The 17,277-nt window shown below is 40.7% G+C and overlaps 2 protein-coding genes across 3 annotated transcripts in view; both read right to left on the bottom strand.

Annotated features, from left to right (window-relative positions):
* Positions 1-309: 309 nt before the first annotated feature.
* Positions 310-13,173, bottom strand: LOC146615432 (protein mono-ADP-ribosyltransferase PARP12-like). The gene is made up of 12 exons (XM_085376239.1): positions 12,844-13,173; positions 12,375-12,510; positions 10,123-10,825; positions 9,983-10,033; positions 9,769-9,895; positions 6,836-7,001; positions 3,719-3,839; positions 3,506-3,602; positions 2,722-2,797; positions 1,978-2,108; positions 900-1,042; positions 310-662 (listed from the first exon to the last, which is right to left on the bottom strand). Exons 1-12 carry the CDS (start codon positions 13,119-13,121, stop codon positions 409-411), a joined length of 2,283 nt encoding a protein of 760 aa, XP_085232365.1. The 5' UTR covers positions 13,122-13,173; the 3' UTR covers positions 310-408.
* A 1,705-nt stretch (positions 13,174-14,878) lies between these two features.
* The window catches only part of LOC146615431 (protein mono-ADP-ribosyltransferase PARP12-like), a 15,928-nt gene continuing 13,529 nt past the window's right edge, over positions 14,879-17,277 (bottom strand). For both annotated transcript variants that reach the window (XM_085375957.1, XM_085375958.1), the window contains exons 11-12: positions 15,769-15,920; positions 14,879-15,624 (exon numbers count right to left, since the gene is read on the bottom strand). In XM_085375957.1, coding sequence (XP_085232083.1) covers positions 15,026-15,624; positions 15,769-15,920 — 751 coding nt within the window. In that variant the 3' untranslated portion in view covers positions 14,879-15,025. The remainder of the gene's footprint in view (positions 15,625-15,768; positions 15,921-17,277) is intronic.

Below are 17,277 nucleotides of genomic sequence, written 5' to 3'. Positions count from 1 at the left end.
TACAAAATGTCATTATTACATTTTGTATAAAAGTTAGTGTCATTTCTATAAAAAACACCTCAGCAAATGGGATTGTGCCAGCCTGGTTTTATGTGCATCTTTTGCACATAAAAGATGCAAAAGATGCACATATGTCTTCATGTGCAACATGAAGACAGACTGACTGGAAATGTTTGTGATTTGTGGAAATTTGTCTTCTTTTAAAAATCACTTTGCATTTGGTCGAGTTGAAAAAGATTGAGCATCGAAACAAACAAAAGAAAGTTGCTTATTCAGCATTTTCATCATTAAACCTAATTAAACCTCTGAGTACTCAAAGTTACATTTGTCTCACTATCAGCACATGAAAGAAACTGTGCTGGGTTGGTAAGCTGATAGGGTAGCTGGTTTCTTTCACCAGTACACTGTCTAATTGTACTGTATCAGGTACTCGGGGTAGATCTGGTGCTTCTCAAACACCACAAATATGGTGGGGTCCATTACATCGTCTACACAGCTGTCATAGAGGTTTATGCCCCCTCCGTCTTTTGAAGGAGGTTGGCAATAATCGGAGGACCCTTTGGTGTAGTCTCCCACCAGCACCCGTGAGATGAACATGGCTCGGACGTCAGCGTCACCGGTGAAGTCGTGGGAGTATTTGGCATCGCGGGCAAAGTAACTGCCTGTGTTTAGACACCAAAAGGTACAATTGTGAAAAAATGTATTTGTGGGGAAGGAAACTGGTAAACATGCAGAGGTGATTACACGGTGAAAAAATCAATGTTTTCCATAAGAATAACTCCACAGGACTCACGGTGTCACAAAGATGAGCGTGGCTGGAGTCTTTGCTTTTTAAATCTATGCTGAACATGTGCTGAATAACCAATAACTATTTCAGCACGAACATTTCTTCCACTCACCTTTGCCATAAGCCATTCCATGAGTTCTGCAGTCGAAGTTGTTGTGGCAGATGGTGTTTACAGATTTGGAGTCGATGCCATGAAAAAGCCTTAGTTCAGGCACATCTCTCCCTCGGTTTTTGGTCCTCATCTGATTCTTCTGCCTTGAAAAAGGAGACAGGAAACAAATTAAAGCAAGCTGTAAGAGTGTGAATCATGGTCTTGTGTCTTTGAGCCTGTGTTTTAAGTTTTTTTATGCTTTGAGTTTTCTGTGAGCTCATGATTTGTTCTTTTGGATGTTGAGACGCAGTTTATGTTCTAGCTCTGTATTCACTCCTTTCAATATATTATTGTTTCACATTGCTTCTGTGTTCGTCATTAGGTTATGTAATCTTTAGTCATCATCTTTTATGACCCTGTCCCGTCTCCCCAGTCAGTCACGTCTCCATGTTCCCGTCACTGTGTCAAGTTCACATGTCTTAGTCTGTGTCTTTGTGGTCTGAGTCTCCCTTTGTTCTCATGGTTGTGTTCTCCTCCACAGTATATTTTACTACATATAATATCCCCATAGGTCACATTATATCTGGAAGAAAACAAGCCATGAAATTTTGGGAAGTCTTTGTAGATCTCCAAGGTAACACTGGGTAACGGTCTAGATCCAGGCAAGGATATAAAGAAAAAGTAGAGAAAAGGTCAGAAAGTGTGCATGCTAATAGTAGACATTGAATAAAAGATGGACCAAGCCTGTGGCTCTGAAAAGCAACACCACTGTGGGCAGCTTAAATCTCTATATTCAGGGGGCAGCAGGGGGCAAAAAACTGAAAAAGTGGTCAGTTTATTGAAATGCATGAAAAAAGATCTTCTTAGTACGTTTATGACTTCTTTAAATATTTTCCTATTGGGTTGATTTTCTCCATTAATAGTTTAAAGTCTACTTTAATACAACATGAGTTTCGTAAATGATGCTGTTACTTTATCAGACAGGGGTGGCTACTTGCACAGATACAATAACCTGGTTAGAATCTATCGTAGACACAAGCTGTCAGCCAAATTTAACAAGCGGCTGATGCATGGATATTAACTGGACGTCGGTACGTACAACTGAAAGGCCGCCCAAAGACTTTGGTTCTGAATTCTCTCAATGTTGATGATATCAAAGCCTCTCATGGTTTTACAGAAAAGAGCTTCAACCTCCTTAAATTCTCTTGAGCTGCTCTGGAGGGAGATTTGCTGTAAGAAAACAGAGAAACATAGAAAATGTTCAGTCACAATAACATTGAACAAAAACAAGCTGTAATCACAATTTTAAAACACCATCATCAAACACAGAAACAGAAAGAATTATTAACTTTTTTTTTTTACTTTGGCTTCTAAACAACACTTTTTTTCAACACTTGCTGAAGGAAATATTTGTTTTTTTTGCTGAATACTTTATTATGTTCCATTTAGCTAACATAGCATCTTTGCTGGCTGAATCAGGCTGTGCTGATGTAAAACAACAAAACAATGAAATGAAAAAAGAAACAGCAGATATCTAGCAATACTGAAATCATTGACTGTCTTTTTTTTGAAAATTAAAAATACAAAATCTTATATCAGAATAAACTGAGGCATCGAGTTTTCAGCAGCCGTACTAAAGAAAGTTGACTCCTAAAATCTGCAAACATGTGAAAAACAACCTCAGCTATCTGGTACTAATTATCCCATTTTGTTAAAAATTACACTGCAAACAATAAGAAATAATAGATTACAATTACTCAATGATGTTTACATTTAGAAATGACTGTGAGCTAAACCAACAGAGGAAAATTATATTTTTTACATTTGTTGGTTTTCACAGTACCGAATATCCTGTTTCAGGGATCTGTGTCTTGTCCCAGTTGTCCGGTACTGGGCCAACATTTTGAACCACAGGCCTTCTGCAAACAGAAATGATAAGGAAAGCTTTCATTATTGTTCGTTTTAAAACCCCAAAACACATTTATAGTTATATCAGTACTGAAATTAATTAAAATTAAAATCGTCATTTTCCCCATTAAAAGCCGTAATAACAATAGTACGATTTTTTACTGGATTTTTAAAAAGATTATTATTATTATTATTATTGCAAATTCATCAATAAAACTACCAACAAAAACTTAACAATTCAGATTTATGTCTGAGGCTGCAATTTTTGGATTGCAATGATTTGTTTCACATTAGAGCACAGAGAACATGTGGAATGTTTAAACTGGAAAAACTGCACCATCATAACAAAAACGTTCATGTGTAGCATCCCCTTTTCTAACAACAGTCCACAAATGTCTGTGAACTGAGACCAGTTGCGAGAGAGAGATGCTCAACATTCCTATTTTTAATGCAGTGCCACTTGAGTGCTCAAAGATCTCATCAACTAGTGATTTTTGGCCTGAGATTGTTCCAAGTAAAGTCTTTGTAGATCTCCAAGGTAATACTGTGGTAAGGTCTAGATACAGGAAAAGGAAAGTATATAAAACCATATCTAGAGCTTTGATTGTCTCAATGAGAAGAGTAAACCGAACAAGAACATGAATTCTCCTCCCCAATTAGAATGAACTTCTCAGATGTAAGAACACCGCAGAGAATAAGCTGCTCTTGGGATGACGTACCTGACTTTCTTTGTTCGGACGTCTACAGCAGAGACAAACCGTGGCCGTCTGCACACGAGCGTCTTCGTGCCATTAAGGTTGTTTGTCTGCATCATGTCTGACGGGTAAGAAAAAAAAACATAAATAAAAGTTTAAACTTGTGCAATGATTATGACACCACTTTTAAAACACAGAAATCAGCGATCAGATACAGTTTCCATATTCTTTGTTTACCGTCGAAACTGAGTGAATACGAGTGTGAACCAGCAGTAAACTCCACAACGTCTTTATTATTGCCCAGGAACAACTTCTCCAGCTTTGTGCTGTTGATGTCTGCTGCTTCATGTCCACCAATCTGCAAAGTAAGAAAGGCGAGCAGGTCTTTAAACGCATAACAAACAGGAATTGCCATATGAACAATAAATCGTTGGGAAGCAAAAGAATATTGTCTAAAGAGCTTGTAATATTATAAAGGTCTCAAGGTAGAAATTCCCAAGTTAGCATAGCCACAATTATGAAAACAGTAACATTTGGTTTGGCAGAGTCGTCATGCTGGACGTCCTTCCTCACCGAGCTCATTTATGTGGCGCTCATGTGGCATGGCTTTGAACTTTTGAACCCCTGACACCAGATTTGTGTTTTGGTATCAAACTAGGGATCTTTTGCATGTTAGGTATATGTGTTAACGACCACAGCTGGAGCCTTAAGATTTTTAAAATTTGATCTTAGGTTGCAGACATTTTATATGAAAATGGAAGAAAAGCAAAGCATGGTGCATTCATTTGGTTGGTAGCATGTAATTCTTCCTCTTTCCTATAAATCAAAGGTAAGTGACTGCTTATTTTAGTATTAAAAATCTCAACAATTCAGAATATGAGATGAGATATGAGAGGAATACATTTGGTAGGTAAAAGAAAAAGATTAGGAGATGAGCTGTAAATAAGAGAATAGAGCAAGTAAAACATTAACCATGAAACAAATAAATCAGGATATAAAGAAGGCCAAAATAAAAAAAACTAAAAAAGCACGCTGGGCCACAGCCAGTGTAACTCAAACTGCTGAGAAATATCATGATCTTAATTTAGTTTAAGAGTAAATCTCTGCCAGCTTCACTTCTTTCTCCTTTGTGTGCATCATTTATTGCAGTTTACATGTAGTATTAACTGCAGCAGTAGGTGCCATTGATAATGTGACTGAGACAGATGTACAGTGGCACAGATCAGCTCCACCTGCTCTTCATGCTGAGGCACGCCGGATATAAAACTCTGACCTGCTGCAGCTATTTTTCCATGTTTGTTCACTGTTTCACAAACATATCAGTCAGGAACTACTTCACCCGTACACCCCTCCTAAGACGTGGAGTTATTCATGGCAAAGACTTTAACCTTTGGTTTGTTAAACGATGTTTAACAAACAGACGACTGTAATTCATTATTATCAGGATGTCCAAAAAACTCGCTGAAAAGCCTTCAGCTAATCCAAAATGCTACAGCAAGAGTCCTGACAGGGACTAGAAAGAGAGAGCAGATTTCTCCTGTTTTGGCTTCCCTTCATTGGCTTCCTGTTAAGTCCAGAATTGAATTCAAAATCCTGCTCCTCACATACAAGGTCTTAAATAATCAGGCCCCATCTCATCTTAATGACCTTGTAGTACCATATCACCCTATTAGAGCAGTTCGCTCTCGCTCTGCAGGCCTACTTGTTGTTCCTAGAGTATTTAAAAGTAGAATGGGAGGCAGAGCCTTCAGTTTTCAGGCCCCTCTTCTGTGGAACCAGCTTCCAGTTTGGATTCAGGAGACAGACACTATCTCTACTTTCAAGATTAGGCTTCAAACTTTCCTTTTTGCTAAAGCATATAGTTAGGGCTGGACCAGGTGACCCTGAATCCTCCCTTAGTTATGCTGCAATAGGTGTAGGCTGCCGGGGGATTCCCATGATGCATTGAGTTTTTCCTTTCCAGTCACCTTTCTCACTCACTATGTATTAACAGACCTCTCTGCATTGAATCATATCTGTTATTAACCTCTGTCTCTCTTCCACAGCATGTCTTTATCCTGTCTTCCTTCTCTCACCCCAACCGGTCGCAGCAGATGGCCCCGCCCCTCCCTGAGCCTGGTTCTTCCGGAGGTTTCTTCCTGTTAAAAGGGAGTTTTTCCTTCCCACTGTCGCCAAAGTGCTTGCTCGTAGGGGGTCATATGATTGTTGGGTTTTTCTCTGTATCTATGAAGCGCCTTGAGGCGACTTTTTGTGTGATTTGGACTATATAAATAAAATTGAATTGAATTAAAAAGATCAGAAAGTGTAAGCTCTGAATGGCTGCAACGTCAAACTTAAATGGTAGTGGAAAATTATTTACTTTAACCTTCTAAGACCTGAACTCTTCCACAGCAGCATTTTTATTTTCTCTTTGATATTTGGGCTGATTGGGTCCTGATAAATGTAAAAACAAAGAATTACCAGATTTTTTTGTTTTTACCTAATTTTTGTTTCTAAGAAAAATAAGAGCCACATATGAGGATATTCATTTAAAATTTCGATAGAACAGAAGCAGTATAATGTCCTCGTAAGTGGATCTCAGGCCCTTGTAGAGCAAAATTGAGTATTTTGATCTAACTAACCCAAAATGTGATGTCCACATATGTGGACGCCAGGTCCTAGGAGGTTAATACAGTTTCCATAAAACAACAGAGCTATACTAAAATTTAAGTGAGTAATGATGTTTATACTACAAGATGATGTCAGTCTGTTTTGTTGTCATTGTGATGTTGTGCATCGTATTGACAAAATAAAGTGTGTTATACCGCTCTACCATCACACAAAAAGTTGAAGCTGTGGACACTGGGCTGCTAGCAAACAGACGAACAAACAGAACCCATCACTTACTCGCTCCCTTCAGCAGAGAATGAAAAACAGCAAATGCTCTTACGTAATAAATGTGACAGTATGAGCTTTTGGATTTAGCAACAAACTCTTGCTGATATGTTAAATGTGTCAGAGTTTTTTATTTGCATGTCCACAAAACTAGCATGCATTTGGAGTCTTGTTTAAAGTTTCTTGACAAAATTAATGTAGCTCTGTTCTCCAAATGTGGTCGTGTTCAGTTTTAAAAAGTAAAACAAAAACACAACAACGGTGAAAATGAGGCTTTGAAATGCAATCGACAAACTAATGGGTGACGCAAAGACGACTGTCTTCACTGTTTATCAAAGAGTGCAAACAACCTTTTTAGTAAACAGTCAGTTACACATTTTATATGTTTGTACAGCGGTCTGTTAGAGTTATGTCCTAATATTGTCTTTTTCTTAACAACATAAAAATTTAAAATACGATAACAATAATGTCGTTACTCACAGCAGATGCAAACATGTTCCACCTCCCAAACTCATCCTGCCAGTACCAAAGCCACTCGGTGGTGTGGATGAAGGTCGGCTCAGTCACCGAGTTTTCTGTCGAGAGCCGACGTACCTGCTTCAGTCCGCAGGTCATCGTGTCAAAGTGCACGGCTGGGCTGGTGCTACTGCAGACACACAATTAAAACAAAATGAATCCACTGCTAGCTGTGTACTGCGTGTGTGTCATTTGAAAACACAGCATTAAGACATTTCTTGTAGTTGGTCATCAGGTTTGCACACATCAGCGAGGGATCTTAGACCACTCCTTTTTACAGAAACTCTTTAAACCAGGGCTGCCCAATCCCAGTCCTCAAGAGCTACTATCCTGCAGCTTTTAGATGCATCCCTACTCCAACACAGCTGAATCAAATGGTTTGATTACCTCTTCAGCATGCCATCATGTTTGGCAAAGGCCTGATAACAAGCCATTCATTTGATTCGGGTGTGTGGGAACAAGGATGCATCTAAAAGCTGCAGGACGGTAGCTCTCGAGGACCGGGATTGGGCACCCCTGCTTTAAACCCTTCAGGTTCTTGGGTTCCACTGAACAACTCAAAGCTTCAGCTCCCTCCACAGATTTTCTATAGGACAGGTCTGGAGACTGTCTGGGCCACTCCATGACCTTTGCTCTTCTTTAGCCACTTCTTTGTTGACTTGGTATGTTTTGGGTCACTGCCATGCTGGAAAATCTGTCCACTCAGTGGTCACGCTGCGGGAGGGAAGTTCTCTTCAAGATTGTACGGTGCATGGCCCTGTCCATTTAGGATGGGAATTGATAAGAATTTAGCGATTCCGATTAAATGATTGATATCAATTATCAATTCTTCATGGCTTTCACTGGCTCTTCTTTGAGTCGCCACCATCTCTAAGCAGCATAGCAAAGACATTACATTCATGGAAGTTAATTACATGCTGTGTGGTCAAATGTTTGTGCATGTTGGAGGGATTTCCCATCCTTCTTGTGTTTTGTGGTCATTACTGAAAAATGTAAAAATGTATTACACAAATTACACAAAACCCTTTTTTTAAAATAATGCAGTACATACTGTAACTACTTGTTACATTACTCTTTACATTACCTAAAATACTAAAACACACTGTCATAATAACCAGTTAATAGTATAATAGTACAAACCTTAGGCTACAGTCCAGCACACCAACACAAATCATGACGACACGAGGACACACATATGATCCTAGTCATAGTATTTAGGTGTCAACAAAAAGCTGCCAACACAGAGCAAAGATGAAAACCAGCACAAAGAGCGATCGCCATGGTGATTCTACTTTAGAAACATGAACAGGTAGAAAGAGAGTCTGCAGCCTGACTGCTCATCAGTTTGTTACTTGTTGAAGTTCAGGCTCTGGCTGATGGGCTGCGGCTTTAACATTACTTTGGGTTCTTGGCTGGCTTAGTATTAGCATGCTCTCTGTGCAAAGAGCCAAAGTTGTGTTACCACCATAGTGCAGCTGTTTCTGTCCTAGATGCAGTTTCCACTTTACCATCACACTCTTGTCTGTTTTTTTGTGCAATAAGAATAAAAGGACAGTCCATATCCAGGCTATAGACTGTGCCACTATTTTCCTCCTCCAACAAACTGAAATCAGCTGATTTGGACAACAGGGAACTGGTTCTCTACAAGAACTGGATCCTGATTCTCAAACCTACTGTCCATTAGAACCTCATTCTGGGGAACTCATTCTGAACGCTTAGCAGAAAACAGCGCTTGACTGTGGTAAAAGTGTTCTTTAGCTCATATTCAGCATTTCTCTTCTGCCAAACATGGTGGCCAAAGAGATCGACTGACTGACCACAACACTTTCTCCCAAGCCTTCTCTCAATCATGAAGATGTTCACTTGAGCAGGTGGACCTTAAGGTTGCAGCAAGATTTCTATCTATTCTGCTTTAAACGCAGTTGAGATCAGGAGTAATGATAATGGTAATTTGTTGGAAATTCATGTCAACTCAATGTGCTTAACACTGAACATAAAAACATAAAAACCTGGTCACCAAACCGCAACCACCACACTCCACACAGCTTCCCGTGACACTGGGGGAGACAGAGTTCTGTCTGCATGTCAGAGATCAAATCCTTATTTCACTCAGCGACATGCAGGTCAAAGAACTTTTCTGTAATATGTTGATATTCTATCTGCTTCCATCAAAATAAGTAACTAACATAAAACTACCATAAAATTCTGTTCATTTCACTTTAAGTGAGCAAACTTACAAATTCAGCAAAGAATCAAATATTTTATTTTAATATTTATCCAAAGCGTTGCGCCTGAAACCGCCGTATTGTAGCGTCCCTCCAACAGGAGACAGAGACGGTCAGGATTCCGTGTACCAGCTGTTCATTAGGAACAGTAACACAGTCGGCTGTGGGCTGTAGACAACGCCAAAACAAAGAGAGCGCTCCCTGAAGAACAAAAACAATCCCTCTGTCTCCTCTTGAACTTGTGCTACATTTCCCCCCCCCCCCCCCCCCCCCCACACACACACACACGCTCCATAACTCCCACCCCCATACATACACTCTCAGCCAACCACAAGCATGTTCTCCTACAGACTCTCTGTCACAGGTGTTTGATATGATCGACAGGCTTAACAGCCTCTAGATTATTACACCTTCAAGGACACTCAGTAAATCACATCATTGCACGTGTGGAGCAAGTCCATCATAGCTGTGTGACAAATCTGAACACAATAACGCTGATGACACAACGATCAGATTAACTTGCAATCCAGTTTGTTACATACTAACATCACAGAGAGCCAGCGCTTCCTAAAACCAAAGCTTTCTGAAGCATTTTACCTTCAAAAAATCTGGAAACGCCCAAACCTTTTATCTAAAATTGAGATGTCTGAGTTGCAGAATAAATGTAAGTACCTGTATGAGTTACTGGGGTCACAGTAGTCTCTCTCAATTGTCTCATTATCGGGCAAATCAGTCCACTGGTGTCCCTCTTGGACCTGCCATCGGTACGGCATCTTGTCATGAGCTTTAAAACATCGATCTAAGAAGAAAGAAGAAAGACAGATGGTCAAAGTCAAGAAAGAACTACATTAAAACCTAAAACACTTACTAACCATGACTTTCTCACCTTGATGTTTGCAGTGACCTTTGATAAAGTACATGCAGATCCCTGTTTTATCTGAAAGAAACAGGAGATATTTCACAGGCTTCATTCAGACAGCAGTTTTAGTTCATCTCCCCACAGAAGTGTTTTCAGCCGTTGTTTACCTCTGACAGGGCTCTGTCTATTGTTCTGCCATCCGCCGCCTCTAGCAGCTACATCACTGACAGCAGCACGAATGTCACTTAAGGAACGAGTATTTTGAAAAAGCCGATGGTTGCCCCTGTTGCCGCCTCTCCCTCTAAAAGGCACAGCAGCTTTTTTTGGACGCCATGTCCGGTTTTGGCTTACATCATTTTCGCTGCTCGCATCGTTGTCGCTAGTGGCGGCAGAGATGTCACTAGTGGGAGAGTTTTCATCGTCGCTTTCATTCAGTCCATCGCTGGAGTACAGGTCAAAGGCGTCAATGTTTGCAGCAATGTCACTAAGTGAACAGGCCTGATCCTGCACCGGGCGGCTGCTGTGGCTTCCTCTGTTCCCCCTAAAGCCACTGTTGCCCCAAGTATCTCTCCAACCTCTGCTGAGCTGATGGCCACCTCTGCCTCTCTGACTTTGTTGACCATGGTCACTGACTCGAGCCACCTTCAAAGCTTGTTTATTTGCATAAGTAGCCTTCAAGGATTGAAAGAGTGTGTCAGGTACGCCTCTAGCTTGCAAAGCTCTGAATGGCTGTGGAGCATTAAAATCGTGGTTCTTCCAGCAGCTGCATTCACGGCTGATGTAGGTCTCACAGATGTGGAGCCTCTTGCAACCATCACCATCCTGACACCTGCCAAACAGTCCAACACCGTTGTTGTAGTCGTGGCATATCTGGAGATATGGAGAGAGGAAAAGATGAAAAGTGAAGGTTATAATCACAGACTGTAAATCAAACCTGGATTATAATCATATATTCTACATAAACGATAGATAGAACTGTCTGACATTCCTGTTTGATTTGTTGTTGTTTGTTTTGTTTTGACTTTAAAAAGGCACTGTACATGTAAGCTGTATAAATAAGTAAGACAGGAAAGACTGAGAGCATAAATAAATAAATAAATACTACTAAAATACTAAAGCTTGATTTGAATCAGTTTAGGTCATTTTGTCATAAACTTCTAAAAAACAGGTAAATTCAAGGAGAGATGCAACCATTTGAATCTCCCCCTGCTGGGCATTAAACAAAATGCAGGCATTTAAAGAACTTTCATTTAACACAGTGGTTCCCAAACTTTTTTTTTGCTAGCCCCTCCCCTTCGTCTTACAAGAAAACGAAATTCGTCACGCAACGTCAAACGTATGTGCCTTTTGTCACGTCACGCCGTGCGCCACGTTAATGGCTGTATCCCAATTCAGTGTCTGCAGCCTTAAAGTACGCAGCCTCAACGATCCTCAAGGGCCGCGTACTCAAAGACCGCTAAGGCCGGAAGTGCGAGGCTTGTGAAATGGGAAGGTCTAGCCTCCGTTGCGCTGCCCAGGTTGCCTAGCAACCATGATACTAACAGCTGGAAACGTGTCATACAGCTTTGTTTGACAGAAACGAAGGAGAAAATCTTTTGTTCATTTGTTTGTTTATTTCTACATGAGCTTTGATCATTCTCTGTAAGATTAAGCTCAGCTATTGAACGGCGTATATTTTAAAGTAAAGGCTTTAAAACCAAGTTAGCACAAACGTCACTAATGTCACATAACTTTGCCGACATGTGACCAACAGTAATGTTTTAATGTTCTTCGTTATTAAACATTTGCACATAAATAAGTGACATAATATTCATTACTTACTTAAAGTTTACTCTTCAGGCGCCCTTCACCCACCGTTTTTTTTTTTTTGCAAAATTATCCACACCCACCGCCGCGCTATGCATTCTGGGATAATTGGGCTACGAAGTCTACACCGCCACAGCCTTAAAATTCAGGGAAATGAAGGACGCATTTCAGGGCCGCATTTCGAGCAGCCTTTGAATTGGGACAGCCTTCGTCGCATCGCGGTGACGTAATCGGCCTTGAAATGCGGCCTTTAAGGCTGCAGACCCTGAATTGGGATACAGCCATCGTTTACATTAGATCAATCTCTACAATGGCGGATAGAGACAAAATACTGTTAATATGACTATCTGCAGTTTTTACACGCTTACATTTACACACACAGTTGCTGTCCCTCCGTTTAGAAAGGCAGAGACGTCAATGGTGTAATTATTTTACATTTTTTCTCAATAGCTATATTTTTCAAAAAAAAAAAAAACATTTTTAAAGAAAAACACTTTCAATTCATTTAAAAACAAAAGTAACATGTTAGTGGAAACAGCGGGTGTGGCATTGTGTCGTAGGAATGCAAACTAGACTGACTCGTCCGGTTCATGCTGTGTGTTGTTAGACTTACATCAGGAAGAACTGTGTGGTCACTCTGCAGCAGCAGGGTGCACAGCTCCTCTCGGCTCAGGCTCTCCAGCTCATGCTCCCTCAGAAGTCTTTGGTTATGCTCAGACGTCAGCTCATGGGAGAAGCTGCAGCCCCTCCTGTTGTAACAGAATCCACACAGCTGAGTCATGACGGTAAGTACTCAGTAAAAGAAAAGAAAAAACCCCAAAACAATAATGACAACAACAAAAAAGCTGTCATGTACGTCATGGGTTATCTTTCTGGTAGAAAGTCCGTTTGCAAGTCAAAAGACGACGCGATAACTCATGGACAGAATTATATGAAAGTCAAGTTCAGCGTTTTGGGAAAAATGTTTTAGCAGGATTCGCCCAATAATAGGTTTGATGTACAGCTGGGTAGAGCCAGCATCCGTTTAACTTCGAAGACTCAGACAATAAGCTGTTTATTTACTTTAAGTCCAGCATGTTTACCTGAGCTGAGTGAACTGACAGAATCCGCTGAAGAGGGTGTTTTTACACAGGTGCAGACCCCTGCACGTCCCCGGGCAGTCTTTGGCTCTGCAAAGTCTCAGGCGGGTCCTGGCCACCACCTTCGGCTGTCCGTTTGGACAACACCGAGCAAATTTCTCTCGGTTAGAAATGATCTCCGACACCTTCGTGGGATCTCCGGAAAATAGATTATACACTAAATCCTCCGTGTTGACTGCTCCTTGGCCGGCGCAGATCATTTTCAGTATTTCCGTCTCCATCGTGTCCGAGCTCTGCCTGCGTTTCCTTTCACCTGTGAGACCAAACCGCAGCTTGACGACAGCGGCCGCTGGTTTCATGGGAGGAGGAAATCTTCGGTATCATTTCTGACGATTGGAAAGCGAAACTGAACTATTTTTATCTTGGACTGATGCTGTAATGCTGCTGATTTCCACTTGGGGGCGTCACCGCGCTGTATGACCTCCATAGACCTCGACTGAAAATGAAAAGGGCTTACTTTTGCTTCACAGCTGAAACATGTCCAGTAATGAAAACACATGGCGTCACAATGCGTCTATGGCTCTGTGGATGTGTCGTTGCGCAACAGCCCATCTCCTGTATACTACTGCACAGACTGTGCTGGGCTATAGAGCAAACTCTTATGACAGCTCGTATGGATGGGCCATTGCGAAGGAACTGGATTAACTGTATTTTTAATTAATTACTTAATTAATTAAGTTACTAATTACTTCTCCAAAAAAAGAAATCACTTTACTTTACTGATTACTAATTTTCAAAAGTAATTAGTTACTTTATTACTTAGTTACTTTTAAAAAACATATGCAACCTGAATACATTATAAAGTACTATTGCTTTATAACGTATTCAGGTATCAGCCAAAGTCTATTTTTTCTGCATAATCCATCACATAAAATTGAATCAAATGAAAAAGTATCTTTTAAAACTTAGTATTAGTTTTAATCATGCAGAGTGTACAGCGGATGACAATGTTTTTACAGAATCAAAGTAATGTGAGTACTTCCAACGCTGCATGGTCGCACTCTCTCCCGAGCTCCATAGTATCCGTTGATCTACACACGTCTGCTGCTGCCACAGACGTCGCGCGCTCGTATGTCACTCTCACAAATAAAATCACGGTTCAGTAACGCAGTAGCGCTTACAGGAAAGTAGCAGTAATCTAATTTCTTTTTTTGCAATAGTACTATTGTACTTTACTCAATAATGGAAAAAAGTAATCAGATTACAGTAGTTACTTGCAACGCGTTACTGCTCATCCCTGGTCACCTGTAGGTTATTAATATAGCTTCTAACAAACTGACAGGCTAATATTTTGCCCTCATATCGAGTTTTAAGGAAACTTCCATGTGTTTGACTCCAACAGCAGCAGCGTGCGCTCATCAGTGCACAACAGGGCGAAGTGTGAAAGATGAACAACTACCACAGTATCGTCTTTGTGCTCAGCGTTTATTGTTTTCTTTCTTTCTCTTTTTTTTTTTACATGTTTTTCCAAACACAGAGAAGTGAGTGTCACACACATCGCAGCCCTTTGTTTCTATCTGTGCTCCAAGAAGTTGGTCCCAGCTTCCTGTTGACATCACAAAGGTTGTCTAAACAGCAAAGTTATCAACGCACAGGCCGTCATGTGTCTCAGCCAATCTGACAGTGTCTTAATACAGTAGGACACGCTAATATGACAACCACTAACTACCTGAGATAATTACGTGAAAAGCAATCAGGTGTTTCTTCTAGCTCAGCGTGCTTATGTGATATTAGCGTTGTGCTGCTATTTCTGAGTTATTCTGTATAAAAGTTATTTCAAAGTTTAATTTAAACATAATGAGTGGAAAAGCTGTCAAGTTTTAGAAATTCACCTTAAATAATTTTACAGTACATGTGATTTAGGTGGAAAGGTTTGAGCATCAAAACAACAAAGAGAAAAAACAAACGAGAAATTTGAAAATGGAAAGAGAAAGTATGAAACATTTAACATTTCTGAAGCTTTCTTTAGAAACCTGCATCACCTCTAATCTACATGTTCAGCATGTCTGTCAAAGTTTCTTCATCATTCATATTAAACCTAAAATACTTTAATAGAATCTAACTGGGAAGCTGGTGCTACCAACTCTATTTCTGGAGCACAGTTCACAAATCATAACTCACATTTTCAGGTACCACTTCTGGAAAATCTTTTTACTAACTCAGCTACATTTTCAGAAAAGTCTAACAATTCCCTTGGAGATAGTGTGGGAAATGGAGTTGATGGTGTGGGTTTGTTGACTGTTCCACTGGTTGAGTCCATGGAAGAAGCTGTGCTGGGAAGGTGCCGTGCAGTGGTTTGACTTAAGATGGTATTTAGTTTGTGTACTACCGATGGTGTCTGTACTACTGCTGCGGTGGGTAATACCAGTGGTTTCCCTACTGCCACGTGTCTTGGTACCACCACAGATTGCTGTGCTAGTCTCGACCCTGATACTCGCTTTGGTACTGTGCCATCAATAAACATGTTTGTGGTCTTGTACTGTATCAGGTACTCGGGGTAAATCTGCTGCTTCTCAAACACCACATATATGGAGGGGTTCATTACATCATTCACACAGCTGTCATAGAAGTTTATGCCCCCTCCATCCTTGGAGGGAGGTCGGCGATAATCAGAGGACCCTTTGGTGAAGTCTCCCACCAGCACCCGTGAGATGAACATGGCTCTCACATCAGTGTCACCGGTGTAGTTGTGGGAGTATCTGGCATCACGGGCAAAGTAACTACCTGTGTTTAGACACCAAAAAAGACGACTGTGAAAAAAATGCATTTGTGGGGAAAGACAGCAGGAACCCTAGTGTCACAAAATCATCTGCAAGACTGAAATGAAAATGTTTTAAATGGATGCTATTCAACATTTCTTCCAATCACCTTTGCCATAAGACGTTCCGTGAGTTCCGCAGATTCTCCAGTCAAAGTTGTGGTGACAGATTGTGTCTGCAAATTTGGAGTCAGTGCCATGAAAAAGCTTTTCTTCCCTCACATTTCCTCCTTTGTTTTTGGTCTTCATCTGATTCTTCTGCCTTCAAGTAGGAGACAGAAAAAATGAACTCAAAGGGGTACATGTACAGTAAGTGTGTGAATGTAAAGTCAATCAATCTATGTAGATGTGAGGCAACCAGAACCCGGGGGACAAGAAAGAAAGAGAAAGAAGAAAAGAGAAGTTGGGAACAGAGGGATACTGAAAATCTGCATAATGACCTGATGTAGGAAAAAAACCCCCAAAGAAAACAGTAGGAAACCACGGTAACAACCAACATAAGCATAAGTAACAGTAAATAATACATATAGAATGTTACTGAGCAGCATACACGACTAGTAATGCACGATATGTTTACAGGCAGCAGCCAACCAAGATAGTGTGTGTCTGTGAGTACCTGCTTGTGAACACTTGTGTGTACACGCATAAGGTTTGTTCATGTAAGTGTCCAATAATAGGTTTGGGGAGCCATAGCCCTGCCCCCCAGGACATGAAGCAGGCATGGAGGAGATCCAGGCCCCAGGCATCTACAGGTCCCCCAGAGCATGAAAGCAATGATCATGACACTTTGCATATTAATGATCAAGGAGCTGACCTCACAGCCCATTGCTCATTCATTGGTGCTGGTTTCAGTCACTGTGTAAATGTACTATTTATAAGGTTGGAAGCCTGCGGACAGCTGAGACTGAAGACGTCACTTGGATGAGTGACGAAACGTTTCTCCCACTGAAAACGTCCAGATGAACAGAATCTGGTTTTACATCGGTGTGTGAATGTTGTTAGTTTGTACTTGAGTTTAGAAGTGCATGTATAAATGTGTGAATTAGGCATGTTGTATACAGTGCTTTGAATACTCCGGGAGAGTAGAAAAGCGATATATAAGAATCAGTCCATTTAACTTTTTGGGGCGGTATACTAAAATGCTACTTACACTGGACAAAGCAGAAAAAAGTCAGATAATATACATGTTGATCTTAGATCAAGCTTCTGGTTCTGAAAATCTACCTTGCACTCATGAAGTCAACCATGAACTACAATTTGTTCATGGGACGCCATCTGTCTGACAGCAAAGCCTTTGGTCATGCATCAGGACAATGATCCCAAGCACAACCGCAAATACACAACAGAATGGCTGAAAAAGAAACAAATCAATATGATGCCCAATGAATGGCCCAGACTCATTCATGAATGAAATGTTGTAGTGGGACCTTAAGAGAGCTGTGCATAAACAAATGTCCACCAAACTCGATGAACTTAAGCAACATGACCCTAAAAGTTAAAAAAAAAATTCTTATCAAACAGGGAAGATTAACGTTTGTGTTTGGCAGTGTGATGGTGTGGAGCTCCGCTCTATCCTCCAAGATGTCAACGCTCACCCCCACAGACTACTTCCAGAATTT

This window comes from Diplotaxodon limnothrissa, linkage group LG17 (genome assembly GCF_057381915.1).
Source record: "Diplotaxodon limnothrissa isolate DT_005_m linkage group LG17, D_limnothrissa_male_GT1.1, whole genome shotgun sequence".
NCBI classification, from domain to species: domain Eukaryota; kingdom Metazoa; phylum Chordata; class Actinopteri; order Cichliformes; family Cichlidae; genus Diplotaxodon; species Diplotaxodon limnothrissa.
This window is presented reverse-complemented; position numbering and strand designations above follow the sequence as displayed.

Bases quoted from the DNA above. Each gene is read 5' to 3' on its own strand.
- LOC146615432 (XM_085376239.1), bottom strand. From the start codon at position 13,121: ATGGAGACGGAAATACTGAAAATGATCTGCGCCGGCCAAGGAGCAGTC. The intron at 12,511-12,843 runs GTAAACATGCTG...CTGTTACAACAG, and splicing joins TGTCAGTTCACTCAGCTCAG to GAGGGGCTGCAGCTTCTCCC. The intron at 9,896-9,982 runs GTGAGAAAGTCA...CTTTCTTCTTAG, and splicing joins AGGTCACTGCAAACATCAAG to ATCGATGTTTTAAAGCTCAT.